Genomic DNA, 16,849 nt, shown 5'->3' on the forward strand with positions numbered 1-16,849 from the left:
TTGAAACATGTTCATTGCTGTCTTTCAACAGTCGGAATGTACAAGCAGCTGCAAATCTCTCTGGTGGCTCAGGGTAGCCTTTCTCTGAAGAACAGGCATGTTGTATGTGTCATTAGTCTATGTCTTTAAGTGCTTTATTTTTAGAACCATTTTCCACTTGGATTTGAATCCCTTCAGTTCTAATTAATGATGATAATGTGTAAAAATAAGCTGCAATCTTTGTCACCCGGCAGGATACTTTCCCTCAAACTGACAACCACTCATATGGAAACATTCATCCTGAGGAATCAGATATGTTAACTATATTCAAATTATGCCGATGTTGAAGCAGAGACTATAACCAGCAATTGGCTCCACTTAAAACCTAACAACTGAAGATTTCTAACATATTAACCCTCATACTTGGTATAGCACCTTTCATGTTAGGTAGATATCGCTCTGTCAACATGTCTCTGTCAGCATCTGGGACCCTGATAGCAAACTAAAATGAATTTTTACTGAGAAATTACAGTGACAAAGTACATTGATCCTATGAAGCTATAAAATGAAAAGATACAGGTCTAGACATGATTTGCCATGCAGTAAGTTCTCCATCTCAGATAAGTCACAATGTAAATTGCGTGCCATCAACAATGAAGCGCTTTGGGACGTCCTCCCGACGTGAAAAAGCGCTATATCAAATGCAAGGATTATTATTATAACAATCTGTGGTTATATTGTCCCTTTCGTGTAAGATGAACAACTCAAAGAACTTCACAGAGACAATAAGGAATGGGGAGGAAAGAATGAAAAATTTAAGGTTGCTCATCAAAGCTACAGTCAAAGAAATGGGGTTTTAAGAGAATTTTGAAGGAAGGGAGTCAAAGAGCAAGGCAAAGGGATTTTACACAGTTACATAGCTTGATACAGCACAGATACAGGCCATATAGCCCAACCCATCTATTCTGGTGTTAAAGCTCCCCTTTGAAGGAATCATAGCATATATAATATATATTATATACTGCATATATATTATATACACACCATGTATATATAAAGTTCAATGTTCATATAAAATCTGATCTAGTCTGAGAATTATACATGAAAAAATTCTTACATTTGATATACCACCTTTCACATCAGAAGAACGAAGAATGTGCTTCACAGGATTTACTGTAATATGTAGTGACTGTGTATTTGGGACATTGCTGTGCGCAATTGGCTGCCGCGTTCGCCCACAAATATACAGTCAATTCACTTTACAGTATGTTCTGTGAAGCGCTTTGGGACGTCCTCCCGACGTGAAAAGCGCTATATCAAATGCAAGGATTATTATTATTATTATTATTATAAGACCTGTGCGCAATTGGATGCCGCGTTCGCCCACAAATATACAGTCAATTCACTTTACAGTATGTTCTGTGAAGCGCTTTGGGACGTCCTCCCGACGTGAAAAGCGCTATATCAAATGCAAGGATTATTATTATTATTATTATTATTTTGTAGGTGTATATTTATTATATACAAAATTACATAGAATTATAGAATAAATATAAGGTCCGTGTACTGAATTCCATACACAGACCGTTTTGTTTGTCAGCGGATGTCAGACACATGGGAAAACCATCATCATGCTAAAGAGTATCCGAGCCAGTCTGAGAGCTCCATACAACTCACCTAGACATAGAGAACTTTTCTTGCTATACAATCCGATCTGAGAATTATAGAACACTTATAGAATTATTATATACAATTATAGACGGAAACAAAATTTCTTTGCGATCAGACCTACAATACAGTACGAATTTACATTTATACAGTGCCTTTCGTGTTGGGAGGACGTCCGAAGGCACTTAATAACACTGGTTTGGCACCTGAGCTGTGGGTGGGAGCAGAGGGTGGTGGGGAGGAGAAAGATGACCACAGTCAAAGTGGTACATCTTGAGACAGACCTCAAACAAGGTGAGGGGGAGCAAGTTAGCGACTCCAGGATGGAGTTCCAGAGAGTGCGGCCTGAGACACATATAGTGTTATTGAACAATTCATTATAAAGTCTAGAATTATTACTGTGGATTTACGGCCCAGGAGTTGCGCTCCGCTGATTGGGCGGATACCGCCTCCGCACTGTCCTATGGCCGCAGTGGCTCCCGGACACCGGGAGATTTAAACCGCGGAGGGCGCAGCCGTGTCCCGGGTTAACCTGCACAGGAGGAGGTAACAGGTTAGTGGTGGCATCCGCACAGCTTTCCGGCAGCTGCACTGTCCCAGTTCAGTTTCCCTTCCCTACTTTTCCGGAAGAATTGTCTGTAGCGGTTTTGGCGCACGTTGTCTGTGCTGTACACGATTCCCAGAATAAACTTCGTTTACATTAAGGATTTAACTGTATTTACGGCGCAGTGTGAAATACGGACAGGGACAGGTTCGGTGGTCCTCGCGGAGCCCAGGAAGGAATGCCTTAACCTGTAGGACTTTGGTTTGCAGAGCTCCTAATGTGTCTGAGTATTGATACTCGGCTCTTTGACTCCTCCACTCCCCCCGCGATGGTTTGGATGTCATGTATCTGCTTTTCTCTCCCGTCCCCGTTGAGGACGAGCACAGTTCTAACTCCTTTTAGTAATATTTGTTGTGTAAGTTCAGATGGCTCCGGGGACCTTCCCTCGGACCTGGAATGCAGGTGCTATCTGCAGTTTTCAGCTGCTTTAGAACTCAAAAGTTGTGGTTTGTGTCTCTCCAGCGTCTAACGAGGAAATAATTTTGCTTCTATCCTTAAGCATTGCTGTGAGAGGAGATGTTTAATGGAGGGCGAAAGGAACCCATTTCTGCTACTTTCTTTTTTAAAAAAAACCAAGCAAAACCTAAACGGGTTTTGTCAACAATTTATCATTCTTAAAGTGTGGGGTTGGAAAGTCTCGGGTCTGTTGTTCACCCGGTGGATCTGAATAGCCTTTTTGTTTTGCAGATTGCAAAGATGTCAACCAGCGAAGCTGAGAATACAAGGATGAAAATATTCAAGAATAAGGGGAGAGATTTTGTGGTATGCACCGTGTTTCTTTGTAACGCCGGACATCTTGGTATGGAAAGGGACTATATAAATGCAACTTGTTTTTTTGTGACTTTCAAATCTGTGTTGTGCCAATGTGATGCAGTCGCTACAAGCTCCCAGTGAGCTTTCAGGTGTTTTTTTTAAAAAAAACACACACGCAGGAAATTTCCTATAGCAAAGCCCTCTGCCCAGGCCAACTCATCATCAGTTTCTCAATCATTTTGTTGCTGGGATGAATTGAATGCAGCTGCAATCGACTCGTGAATGTCACTTGTATTAGGGACGTTTGAATTAAAGGGGGAGCTACACCGTGTAACCGGGTCTGCACCATAGTAATGGACTGTTTTGACTGCGTTGCTTCAGAGGACGTCAGACTCGAGTGATTGGGTTTCTATAGTTGCAGTAGAAGGAGATGAGTAACCACTGTTGTGTTGACGGTTTCCATACTCGGCTCCTAGAATCGCTTCGTACTTTTTAAGTGTAGGAATGATAAAAGTGTTGGGAATGGCAGGTCCCAGATTCCTGCGGTGTGTAGAAGGTAATCTGTTCTCTCGGACCAATGGAACATTTTTCTGATGTAAAGTTCTGGCGATGGGTTTTCTCGTCTCCACTGGAGGGACCACACATTATCAAAAGTGCAAGAGAATTTAAAGCTTTAACATACAAAGCATTCTGGGCGTTGACTCGATTTGAAATGTTTTTTTTATCATGGTGTGTTGACTCGAATCTAAAGAGCCTTTTTTAATTTAATTTTTTTTAAAAAAAATGACACCACACAAATTGCAATAACGTTATTTCCTTCGCTCCCAAACTTACTTAAATTTTTTTTGCCGGAATTCAGCAAATAGATTCCTTTAAAATATACTGTGCATTAAGCAGCAGTAAGACGAACGGTTGTACTCCTGTACGACCATATTCATTTGGAAAAGGATCCATCCCACTGTTGCTCCCTTAAACTAGGAGTTGAGGAGGCGGAGAATCGAGATCAACGTTGAGCTACGAAAAGCCAAGAAGGACGAGCAGATTCTGAAGAGGAGAAATGTGGGCACTTTGCGAGAGGACGACAAGACACCGGAAACGATTGTAAGCAATTTCATATGTATAAAATTCCAGGCCAGAGGGAAAGTAACACTAAACTAATCAGTTGCGTGTTTCGTTTTATTTGAAAGGGAGGGTAGGACTTGCAGAACACAGTGAAGTTGTATGACTGCTCTCATCCTCTGATTGCGGGCAATGGTTGGAGTAAATGCTATGTTTGGGAAATTCTTTGTGGGATTTCCTGTTTAATTGGTGTCCTGATCGCTAGTCAAAAGCTGTGCACAGGTTTGTAACCGGTGACACTGCAAATATATCCATCAACCGAGGGAGAGGCGGCGTTGAGAGGCTTTCCCACCAGTGGGTGCTGCTGCTCTCCATCTACCACATTCAAATCATGTCTCTAAATTGCTCCAATGTAGTTTCTTTTTCTTGACCTGAGTGAGAAGAGAACGCACACTCGTCATATTCCGTATCGTGTAAAATGTACCGAATCGTTGGGAGGCCATTCGGCATGTCGTGACTGCCGACTGAAAAGCATTTGCTTTTATTCCTTTTTTTCGTACCTAATCGTGTGGGGAAAAATGCCACTGAATGCTTGAAAGTTGAACGCTAACTTTGCTCCTAATGTGCAGGTCCGTGAGATGACGGTTAAAGAGATTGTGATTGGGATGAACAGTCACGAACCACAGCTGCAACTACAAGCGACACAGGGTGCAAGGTACTACCACACCCAAGTCATTTTACCCAGTGTGTGAGGCTTGGAGATTCCCCTTCTGTTGGTTTACTTGGGTATTTTTCAATACCTTTTATTCAAATACAGATTGTAAATTTGTATCCCGGACTGCGCTCTTCAGATAGCAGTAAGTGATCTTCAGTGCAGTAAACAAATCTAACTGCCCCTACACTTGATTTCTGACTAAGGATGAGTTAAAATTGTAGCTTCATCAGAATCCTAAGATATCTCTTCTAGGAAGTATGAGGCCAAATAATTCCATCTCGTCCTTAGATAAATTGATCATTCACCTAATGGGTTGCTGTTTGCCGACAAATACTCAGGATATCTAACAATTATCTGTGAAACAATTTGAGGAATCTGACAAAGAAAGCACTGTATCAAATGTAAAGATTATAATCTCCAAACGCAGCAAAGAAAAGTTTAACATTGTGCCTTTTTTATTTTTCTCGGTAGAAAACTTCTGTCCCGAGCCTGGAAACCTCCTCTGAACGAGATCATTAAAGCAGGACTGATCCATAAGTTTGTTGAATTTCTTGGTAGAGATGATATCCCTGTTCTCCAGTTTGAATCTGCCTGGGCACTGACTAATATCGCATCAGGCACATCAGAGCAGACCAAGTCAGTAGTGGACGGAGGTGCTGTCCCAGTATTTGTGTCTCTGCTTTCATCTCCACATGTGCACATCAGTGAGCAGGCTGTGTGGGCCTTGGGCAACATTGCAGGTAGACTAATGGATTCCTATCTGGAGGCCTTGTGATCAAGATATGCTCTCTCACTTTAACCCAGATGAAAAGTGGGTAATTGTATCAAAACCAAAAGGAAGATAACTTTTTTTTTCTCTCTAGGTGATGGTCCCCTCTTCCGTGATGCAGTGATAAATTGCAATGCTGTCCAGCCTCTGCTTGCATTGGTACAGCCTAGTACTCCAGTAAGTGTATATGGTTTCCAGGCTCTGACCCGGTCATGAATCTAATTCAGAGTGCTTGTTTTGAATATTGTAAGACAAAATTTGACAAAACTATCAGAGGCAGAAAACTGAAAGAGATGAGGAATAATCGATGTGGAATGCTTTATTCCCTGAACAATGCAACTTTAAACTTGGAACCTGGGTTTGCTTGATGCAACTTGGATTAATTTTAAGAGCCCATGGAACCACTCTGAATGCAAAATTCCTTTTTTTGTCTGTCAATATTGCTCCCAATTTACCACAAACCAATTCCATGTTCATTGTATTTTGTGGTGTCATGTTGGTGCAGGGTAGTTGCTTAGTTTGGCAATGTAATAGTTAACTGAGGATATCCTCAGGCTCAGCCTGGCTGTGGTGTTCTTTAAGGTTTATGGATAATGCTTGCTGCCAAGGCTTTCATATGGAAAATCGCCACTTGGGTAACGCACTTGAAGAATGCTTATGTCTGCACCGTCTTACCTTAGCTCAGAACAGGAGGGCTTTTTTTAAAAAAAAGTAACTTCTCTGCCTCAACTAATCAGGTGACTCTTGGTTTCTTGAATTGCAGGTTGGTTTCTTGAGCAATATTACATGGACTCTGTCAAACCTGTGCCGCAACAAGAATCCTCACCCTTCACTCCAAGCAGTTCAGCAGATGCTCCCTACACTTATTCAGCTGCTTTACAATGATGATGCAGATATCCTCTCTGATGCATGCTGGGCGCTATCTTACTTGACCGATGGCCCCAATGAACGGATTGAGGTTGTAGTTAACACTGGCATTTTGCCCAGACTGGTACATTTAATGGCCACCTCTCAGATGACTGTGTTGGTGAGTAAGATTGATGCTGTAATTCATGGGTTTGAGTTCTCTAAGTGTACACAATTCCAGGAAGGAGGGAACATTGAAGTAAAGGGAGACATTGCTCCTTCAGTTGGGACCATGGTCAGGGTAAACAGAAAGGTGGCTTTTTAAGTGGTTGACAGTTTCCAATGTTGATAACATCCTTGGATTTCATGTAGCACCTTGGGAGGATGTCTCAAAGCGCTTTGCAGGATTGTAATGTGATTGTGTATTTTGTGCACATCAACATCCTACAAATAGCATAGTGTGAAATAACATGAGGGACATGAGAGAATAATTAGAAAATGCAATTAAGACTATATTAATTTTGTAATCTGAAGTTTTCCACTCCTGCACATATTCTAAACCTCCAGGTTAACTTCAGTTTAGAGAATCCTCATTAGCAGGAGTTTGCATCTGTTACCAAAAAAGCCTGACTGACAAATCTGTTCATTTTAGACTCCTGCCCTCCGTGCTGTAGGAAACATTGTGACTGGAACTGACAATCAAACAGAGGCTGCCCTCGAGGCTGGTGTTCTCTCTGTTCTGCCCCAGGTATTGAAGCACTCAAAGTCCAGTATACAGAAGGAGGCTGCTTGGACCATCTCTAATATTGCAGCTGGACCCACTCATCAGATTCAACAATTGATCACTTGTGGAGTGATGCCTCCACTTGTCGAACTTATGGAACAAGTATGTACTGTGCTTCACAATCCAACTGTGGCTCTACATTGTTGTACCTCTTTTCTCTTTCTCCCCCACCCCTTCCTCTTTCCCATGTAAAGAATGTTTGGACAAGTTCATGGTTGTCTTTTATACAACTAACCCCTCTTTCTTTCACTCCCCATCCTTAACACAATTGTCCTGACTCATCAAGGAAGCAATTCCTTCCTGGAATTGTGAATCACTGTTATTTTCTATCATTTCATTAACTAAGATTCTTTCTCCAATTTCCTTGTTCCTCCTCCCCTCACTACCACCAAATTCACTACTCAAGACTCTGGATGGATGTCTCTGCATTTATCTCCCTGTCCAATATGAGTCTGCATCTCAGTAAAGTTGAATGTAACTTCCTCCCAGTCCTATAGGGAGTATAGTCTGGTTTCACATAACAGGATGCTTGGATAGTTCCAGGAAGCATTCCCTGATTCTAGTGTGAGTAGGCAGGAAACATCAGTGTTTAACATGGACCTGCTTGAGCAGTGAAGAGGGATTTTTACACAAGGCACAAAGGGCGACCCAGATGGCCAGGAAAAGATTAATGACTCAGGCCTAAAATAAGCTTGGGTTATAGTTTTGTGTTGGACAAAATGTTTAATGGCAAATTATCTATCAGTTGGTTGTTAGTCTGAGGATGACAGTGTTAGTGGAGCTGTGGAATCTGCCTCAGTTTATGGAAGGATAGCGCTAAGGTAACCGTGCTATAACTACACCAGCAAATTGCATGCAATAGCAGGAGAAATGGGTAGGAGGTTGAAATGGTCCTGAGTGCAGTGTCTTTGATGCCAATAACTCCTATTTGACCTTTTTGGACCTTGTATTATAAACAAATTCTCTTTGCCTTGTAGGGTGACTTTAAAGCAAAGAAAGAAGCTATTTGGGCTGTGACTAACTACTCGAGTGGTGGCACGGTGGACCAGATAGTCCACTTGGTACAGTGTGGGGTTCTGAAGCCCCTGCTTGACCTGCTCTGTATCAAAGATGCCAAGATTATTCTGGTGGTCCTGGATGCCATTTCCAATATCTTCCTGGTGAGTTGACTAAAATCACATTCTTCCTACAGAAGACATTAAGGGATGGCCATAAAGTTTGGTGATGCCTCTATGTTGGGTAGGGCTGTATATAGTTGGCAGTTCTTTTCAGATTGTGTCATGGGATCTTTAACATCCACCTAAACAGGCAAACAGGGCTCAGTTCACAATATCATCTGACAAACAGCACTTCTGGTGACAATGTAGTACTCCCTCAAAACTTCACTGCAGATTCAGTTTAGAACACTAAAACCCACAGCCTTCTGACCCAGAGGCAAAGGTGCTGCCAACTCAGCCTGGCTGATATAATTGTGGATTTTGTCTAAGATTTAGGGTTGAACAAGTCAAACTGAACCAACCAAACTCTGTGGGCTCTGTGTTGAATGTTGTTTGCTTTTTCTTCCAGCAACTTAACATTGTCAAAATCCTGTGTTTAATGATATTTTGTTATGTATTTTTCTCTACAGGCTGGGGAGAAGCTTGGTGAGACAGACAAACTGTGTCTAATGATAGAAGGGCTTAATGGGTTGGAAAAGATTGAAGCTCTTCAGTCCCATGAAAATGATGCCGTATACAGAACTGCACTGAATCTGATTGAAAAATACTTTGTTGAAGCGGTAAGCAGAGAACACTATAACATTGGCAAATACTATTGAAGGATTATGTTGCAATTCCTTCCTTATTTCTAGTTCCCCTCCCACCTCCAACTTTCAAAAACTAGGGATTAGTTCCCACTGTTTTTGGCAGGCAGTCTGGAGGGAAGACAATGACATGTCATCTGATAGTCCCAACAATCCTTCACGCTCATCAACCAGCAATAGGTTGGGACTGCTTCTGTCAGTTTGTAGATGCAAAAAAGCAATGTATTGCAAAAGGCTCCACTATTGTGGCTAGAAACTAAGATCAAAAATCTGTTATAGGTTCTGATGCGAAACCTATTGAGCTATTACAAGGAAAATCAATGTGAGTCGCTGCCTTACTGCTGATATCCAACCAAGTTAGGAAGACTGTGTTTGACTTGCAGGAACTAATAGAAAATTGGATTTTTATAATGCCTGGTGTTGAACGTCAGTGCTTCACAAGCAATTACTGTGAAGTGCAGTGACAGTCTTATCCAAATATGAAGGCTATTTCCTCCAGATATGTCCTGCAAACAGCCGTGAAGTGACTGATTGATTTTGATTTGGAGGTTTGCTTGCCAGGATACCTAAAAGACTGTTTTCTCTTTTAAACAGTATAAAATCCACCGGAATAGCAAATCAGGCTTTGGTGCAAGTGGAGCATTTATTCCAATAGGTTGAGAATAGTTTTCAAGAACTACGGTATACTTTACATGAAACTGTCAACAGCTTTTCAGGACTTTGTTGTATTTTCCTGACCAAGTATGCGTAAATCTTATCCACTATAATCGAGTAGCCGAGTTGGAGAATTTAAATGGCACACTTGCACTAAAGAAGTTGAAACTATTGGATTGAAGGTAACTAGTTATTTTTCAGAGAAACATGGCAGTTGTTGGGGCTTGCCTGTAGAATCCAATAGATTCTAATGTACTGTATAATACTCTGTTGCTTCCCTGACTTCATGGGGGTTGTCAAGCAGGTGAGAATGGATGACTGATGATCCACCCAAACACAATTCGAAGCTTGTACCAAAACCAAGAATGCCTGGCCTATAACCCTGTCATTCTTCCCTTACAGGATGACGATGTTTCAAACCTGCAGCCTGAAGCAACAAATGAAGAATTTATATTTCAGATGAATTCTCAGAAAGATGAGTTTAACTTCTGAGCAAGTGGACTCTTAAATATGTACAGTACTTCAGTGCAATATTTCTATCCAAACAAGATACTTGTTAACTTGTATTTGATTAGTTTTGAAGGTGCTTGTGTAAGTATTTGGGGAATTAAATGTTTTTTTGCAGAACTTTGATTTGTATGTTTGAGTTTTGCCAAACAGGAGTGTATCTCTGTCCACTATCTTACAATTGGCTGATACAGCTATTGGAAGCTACTCATTTACAACACCCAAGATCCTGCTTAATATGCTGCTTCCCACATACACAGCATATGTACATCGTAATTCAGATTTAAGTGCTCCAATCTTTTATAAACCCTTCCCATCTGCAGTTTTTTTAGGAAGCTAACGTAATGCTTGTAAAATGTTAGCTACCTATTTGATTTTGAGGAATTGACTAAAAATTAATCTGATTTTTATTTTGCCACTGGTGGGCATTAATTCAACCATATGCTCAAAATACCATGAACCACATCAAAGCTAAGTTTCAATATAAGATTACCTGCAACAAATTCCATGGGTTTCTGTGTGATTAGTTAGCTTTAACAAACCACAATAGCATTCAAGGGTTGATAACTAGTAACAATGTTGTACACTAAACTTGGCAGACACCTGAGGTCACCCTGCTCTGCCTGGTATTCTGTAAAAATTGTCCTGTTTGTTTTTCATCAAGATGTGAAATTGAAGCGATCACTTGTGAGCCATTGCATTGTAGGGGGTGATTCTCGTCTTGCCAAGCTTAGTTGTTAATCTCTGCCACATTGAGCAATGAAGTCCTAGGCTGGAGAATTTGGCTGTCCTTTGCAGATCTATGTATGGTTAAAAATGGATTATTTGCAGAACAAAATGGCCATAATATCTATGCTTTGAAAGAGCAAACCATTTACCTGCTTTTTCACCATTACCCTGCAAATGACTCTGTTTTAGATTTATATCTTGTTCCCTCTTGAAAGCTAATATGGATTCTGCGTAAACCACTACACCTTTAGTAAGAAGGGAGAACCTACCCTCGTGACTTAAATAAACCATTCTGTTCCCTCCTTCCAAACAAAACCTACCCACTAAACATCACTGCTGAATCTTAATTTAAGCATGCTCTACTATAGTGTACTCCTGCATTTGGTATTTAAAATGTGACCTCAGTTTCCTAATAAGATTGCTTTAACTATGCCAAGTTTAGTTCAAAATTATGAGGGATTCAATACAACAACAACAAGATTCCATTTATTGTGCGTCTTTCACGTCGGGAGGACGTCCCGAGGCGCTGTACAGTTGGGTCAGGACCCGAGCATTGGGGGGAAATGGTCAGGGTGAGGGGAGGGAAGGGAGGGAGCGAGGAGGGGGTAGAGAGTCGAGAGGAGAGCTGAAGGCTCGGTCAAAGAGAAAGGTCTTGAGACTGGCCTTGAAGGAGGAAAGGGAGGAGGCGGCGAAGGCACTGGGGGATGGAGTTCCAGAGCCTTGGGGCTGAGAGGCTGAAGGCCCGACCACTGATGGTAGGGGCGGGGGATGTGGAGCAGACCGGAGCCAGAGGAACGGAGGGTACGGGCGGGTAGGTAGGGGGATAGTAGGTCGGAGAGGTAGGAGGGAGCGAGGCTGTGAATGGCCTTGTGGGTGAGGATCTTGAATTTGATGCTCTGGGGGATGGGGAGCCAGTGGAGGAGGGCGAGGGTGGGAGTGATGTGGTCGCGGTGTCTGGTGCGGGACAGTACACGAGCTGCAGAGTTCTGAATGACCTGCAGTGTGGAGGGAGGGCCGGGAAGGCCGGCGAGGAGAGAGTTCCCATAGTCCAGCCTTGAGGTGATAAAGGTGTGGACCAGAGTTTCAGCCGCGTGAGGGGTGAGATAGTGCCGTAGTCTGGCGACATTCCGGAGGTGATGGAAGGCGGTGTCAGTTGTGGCGCGAATATGGGGGAGAAAGGACAGCTCAGGGTCGAACAGAACCCCGAGGTTCCTGACTGGGTGAACAAGGAGAAACTATTTCCACTGATGGGTGGCAAGTGGATGACTGTATGCAGCTGAACTTGTAGTTATATCTGTGATTCTTCTGCCAAAAGACCTGAAAGGCTGGGATTTTGAACATTTGTTCCAGCACAGGAGTCCTGTGAGCTACTACTAGAGGTGTAAGAGCCATCAGAAAATGTCAGAGGATCATTTGACAACATTCAAGAAGTGATGGATTGGCATGTTCAGCAAAATAACATTTGTTTGTAGGATGTGGGTTAAATATCAAGCTAAACAAGAAATTCTGTCTGCAAGGTTGGCCAATTATGCCAACTTTAGGATAAATCTCATTTGCCTACATTCGCTTTCATTATTTTGTAAAGCACTTCAGGATATTTTTAAATTGACTATATATGTTGCAATTTATAGTTTTGTGCTACAGGGCTGATGTCTGTCATCAGCTCTGTAGCATATTGTTTGCAACATACTTTACATATAGATTAATGTACATTGCGTTGCAGCATTCAAAGATTAAAACAGTGCAAGTCTTTGTTATAGGCTTAAATGCTGACCTCACAGTGCATGGGACCACAGTGAAAACACAGGTTATCTGAAGATCATAGTAGGTTGGCTGACATTGATTGGTAATGCCCCAACTGAAGTGCTTTGCTGAGTGGTTCATGTTAGAATATTAGACTGGTATGTTGTAGTTCATAAATAGGCACATGATGAACAAGTAATCTTTCAGGTGATTTTTTTTAAATGCCTGTCAATGCTCCAATATTCTATTCTGAAGCCGTGGGAATTTAAGAGATGTTAACTGATCAGCGAATGATCCTATCATAAAATAGGGACACTTGGGAAGGTGCGAGGCTGTTATGTAATCAGTGTTCAGATGTCATAAACCTTACTTTCACAGTTGAAATGTCATCTCAGCCTGGAGGTTAGGTGATGGTATCGTAACTTGCTCCCTTGTGTTTTTAAATACATATATATAAACACACACACGTGTTGTGAATACAACATGTCTGTTCATTTTGACTTTCCAGTAGCATTTCAATGGATAACCTTTATAGTCAACCAAATACTCCCCCTCCCCCAAAAATAACAGTAGCCCAATATTATGGGGAGCAGAGAGGCCAACTCAGTGTCGATGCTTTTTGAAACTAAGAGAAAGTCGTCAAATGGAGGAGGAGGGGGGGGTGTTCTCCTCCACCTACCCGACCTCCCCCTAAAACTCCGAACCTGTACGCAACCTAGGTGGCAGGTTTGACCCCCAATTATCCTTCCTCCCCTACATCCAGTCACTCACCAGCACCGCTTTCTTCCATCTCCAAAGCATTGCCCGTCTCCACCAACCTCTCTCCTCAAAAGCCGCAGAAACCCTGGTCCGTGCCTTTGTCACCTCTCGGCTGGACTACTCTAACGCTCTCCCCACCGGCCTCCCATCCACTACCATCCATAAAATCCAAATCATTCAGAACTCTGTCGCCCGCATTCTCACCCACACGAAACTCCGATCACCCCAGTCCTTGCCCCCCCCCCATCCTCCGCCACCCCCAAACTCTGCTCCCGGATCACCCCAGTCCTTGCCAGACTGCACTGGCTGCCTATCCTAGAGAGGATCGATTTCAAGTCCACTCCTCTGCACTCTCTGACCTCTCTCCTCAAAACAGTACCCGTTGCCTCTGTTCCTCTGGGTTTGGCGTCCCCCGAGTCCCTCCGCTCCACCCTCGGTAGCCGGACCTTCAGCCACTACGCCCCGAGGCTCTGGAACTCCTTCCCTTCCGATTTTCAGGTCTCTGCTGAAGACCTTTCTCTTCGACTGCGTCTTTGGTCACCTTCCTCCCCGGCCCCTCATCCTCCCCCGGCCCCTCATCCTCCCCTGGTCCCGCCCCTGTCCCCTCAGCTCCTCCTCCCCCCAGCCACTCCCCTGGCTCCTCCTCCTCCCCCCCAGCCCCTCGCCCTCCCCCTCCACTGGCTCCTCCTCCTCCCCCTGGCCCCACCCCCTCCCCAGCTCCTTCTCCTGGCCCCGCCTCCTCCCCCTGGCCACGCCCCCCAGCCCGGGACCCATTAATGTGAAGCCGGCGTGGAGGGCGCTATATAAATCCCGGTTGTTGTTGTTGTCCGTTCTGCGGTTTAAACGGCAGATGAAGCGTTCCGCCCAAAGCCGTGGGGCCTTTTTGTTTTGCCTCAAAAACTTTTTTTGAGAGCATCACCACAACAACAACACCGCTGGCGCCGTCCGACAGCAGCGGGGGGGGGGTGAGAGGGAAGTGTTTCTTGTTGCTGTTTTGCGCCTTTTATTTAACAGAAACACAAACCTTGTGGGCGGTTCGGCTGTGACTTGAACGCGACTTCTCCCCTTGACGCCGCGAGCGGAGCAGCGTCAGGGCGCGCGCCAGCGGACACCGCCGCCTCCCCCGCCCGGAGCGCGTGGTGGAGGGGGCGGTGAAGCAACGCGTTGACGTCAGCGGACGTGCGCTGCCGCCGTCTCGACGTCTCCCGGCGCGCGCGCGCGCGCGGAGGATGGGAGGGGGGAAGACAGCGCGTTGACGTCAGCGCCCGCCCCGCCCCCCCGGCCGCCGCCGCCGCCGCTCGATCGATCGATCTCGTGCAGTCAGTGGCTTCGGGCGCTCGGTGCTGCTGCTGCTCCCGGGCCCGAGAGCCGTTACTCGCGTTACCCTTTCTGTCTGTGTCCCCCCCCACGCACACACTCCCCTCCCCCCCCCCCCCCCCTCCCTCCCTCAACGGCGACAACAAAAACAACAACGACGACGACGAGAAAAAAACACTTCCTTTTTTTTTGTGCACAATTTCCGTTTATTTATAGACAGACGCACAGTTTTTTTTTTAGAAACCCCCCCACCCCCGAAAGTGCACCGGGCCCGCGGTGACGAACCGTCGCATAATAAGAGGGAATTTTATAAGTAATGTCGAATCCCGGCGCTCGACGGAACGGGTCAAGCATTAAAATCCGGCTGACAGGTAAAGTTCAGTTTAAATGTTTTTTTCTCTCCCTCTCTCCCTCTCTCTCTCTCTCCTTCCTCTCCTTTCTGAGGTATTTTTTTTAAAATTCAACCGCCAGGACCTCCCCTCTCCCTTCCTCCCCTCCTCCTCTCCTCCACCCGCACCTCCATTTAAACAGAAAATACTAAATATGCGATAAAGGAAATGAAGGAGAGAGTGAGAGAGGGGGAGGGAGGGAAGGAGTGAGGGAGTGAGTGAGAGAGAGGGAGGGAGGGAGGGAAGGAGGGAGTGGGGTTGGTGGGCGAATGCGATTTTATTTATTTCAATGTCAGCGTCTGTCCCTCTTCCCCCTTTTTTTTTCCTGTCCCGTTTTCCCACCGTCAACCCTTTCTTTCTCCTTTCGTAATCTTTCCCTCTCCCCCTCCCTCCCTCTCCCCCTCCCTCTCTCCCTCCCTCCCTCCCTCCCCCTCTCCCTCCCTCCCTCTCTGCCTCGGGTTGTGGCCCGGGGTTGGGGTTGGGGTTTGGAGCCGCGGTTTGCAGTGGCTGCTGATGGCGGTGTGTGTTGTGTGTGAGAGTGAGTGAGTGAGTGAGTGCGCACACACACACACGCGCTGCTCGGCTTCCTGCCTCTGCCCTCAATGGAAAGTCATCGAGAGGGAATGTCGGTCTCTCGTCGGCGCTGGAAACGCTTTTGGAGGTTTCCTCTTTTTTAACTTTAGTATCTTACAGCCCAGAAGGAGGCCATTCGGCCCGTCCTGCCCTTTGCCAGTGCTGCTCTTTGCAAGAGCTGTCCAATTTGTCTCACCCCCACCCTTCCCCCACCCACCCTTTGGCTCTTTCTTACCCCCATATTTTACGCTTTCAAGTACATATCAATTCCCTTTTGAAAGCTACTCTACAATCTACTTTCACCACCCCTTCAGGCAGTGCATTTCCAGATCACAACAACGCTCTGGGTAAAAACATTTCCTCTTCTGGGAGTTTCTCCCTCTTCACTCTTATCAAAACCCTCATAATTTTGTACATCTCTATTAAATCTTCCCTTGAACCTTCTCTGCTCTGAGGGGAACAATCCCAGCCTCCCTAATCTCACCACATAATTGAAGTCCCACATTCCTGGTATCATTCTGGTAAATCTCCTTTACACCATCTGCAAGGCCTTGACATCCTTCCTAAAGTGTGATGCCCAGAATTGAACATAACACTCCAGCTGAGGCCTAACCAGTGATTTGTAAAGGTATAACATAATAACTCTTCTATTTTTTTTTCTCCTGCCTCTATATGCGTGCAAGAGGTTTACATTTTCAATCCACTACTGTTTGTGGGATGCTGGTGTGCGCAATTGGCGGCTGCGTTTCACCCACAAATATACAGTCAATTCATTTTACAGTCTATTCTGTGAAGCGCTTTGAGACGACTAGAAGACGTGAAAAGCGCTATATCAAATGCAAGGATTATTATTACATGGAACTCTAGTTTAGTTTGGATACTCTTAAGCATGCTGATTGATGTGTGTCATGTGTCAGATGACCCCCTCCCCCACCAAAAGAAAATTCACATCAATGTGGTTCCAAGCTTTTCCCTTGGACAAAGCAAGTCCATGCTGGACAAATAGCTGTTTGTCCAGCTAGGACCACCCTACTATTAGCGGTTTGGCTTGCAGGATTGATGACAGCTGACTGGGAAGAGTTCCTGCCCCAGCATTTGGGAGTTTCTATTTTTTTTTGTCGAACCACACTTGTGTGGAATTTTGTTTTGGTCGTCTGTTACATGCGGAACCCATCCCGGTGCTTGGGAGTCTCCAAACCA

General features: G+C 44.6%; 2 protein-coding genes across 4 annotated transcripts in view; both read left to right on the forward strand.

Annotated features, from left to right (window-relative positions):
- Nucleotides 1–10,232, forward strand: part of LOC103186873 (importin subunit alpha-5) — a 46,488-nt gene extending 36,256 nt beyond the window's left edge. For 2 of the 3 annotated variants that reach the window (XM_042341256.1, XM_042341257.1), the window contains exons 2-11: nt 2,939–3,013; nt 3,983–4,105; nt 4,693–4,778; nt 5,250–5,518; nt 5,642–5,724; nt 6,311–6,574; nt 7,046–7,279; nt 8,155–8,337; nt 8,805–8,954; nt 10,035–10,232. In XM_042341256.1, coding sequence (XP_042197190.1) covers nt 2,939–3,013; nt 3,983–4,105; nt 4,693–4,778; nt 5,250–5,518; nt 5,642–5,724; nt 6,311–6,574; nt 7,046–7,279; nt 8,155–8,337; nt 8,805–8,954; nt 10,035–10,124 — 1,557 coding nt within the window. In that variant the 3' untranslated portion in view covers nt 10,125–10,232. Of the gene's footprint in view, nt 1–2,146; nt 2,201–2,938; nt 3,014–3,982; nt 4,106–4,692; nt 4,779–5,249; nt 5,519–5,641; nt 5,725–6,310; nt 6,575–7,045; nt 7,280–8,154; nt 8,338–8,804; nt 8,955–10,034 lie in introns of those variants that run through there. The other variant, XM_007906128.2, reaches the window with a different exon arrangement.
- Nucleotides 10,233–14,844: 4,612 nt separating this feature from the next.
- Nucleotides 14,845–16,849, forward strand: part of smurf1 (SMAD specific E3 ubiquitin protein ligase 1) — a 35,571-nt gene continuing 33,566 nt past the window's right edge. Inside the window, exon 1 of the mRNA XM_042341076.1 lies at nt 14,845–15,058. Coding sequence (XP_042197010.1) covers nt 15,004–15,058 — 55 coding nt within the window. The 5' untranslated portion in view covers nt 14,845–15,003. The remainder of the gene's footprint in view (nt 15,059–16,849) is intronic.

The sequence above is a fragment of the Callorhinchus milii genome, unplaced genomic scaffold (assembly GCF_018977255.1).
Source record: "Callorhinchus milii isolate IMCB2004 unplaced genomic scaffold, IMCB_Cmil_1.0 Scaffold16, whole genome shotgun sequence".
NCBI lineage: Eukaryota > Metazoa > Chordata > Chondrichthyes > Chimaeriformes > Callorhinchidae > Callorhinchus > Callorhinchus milii.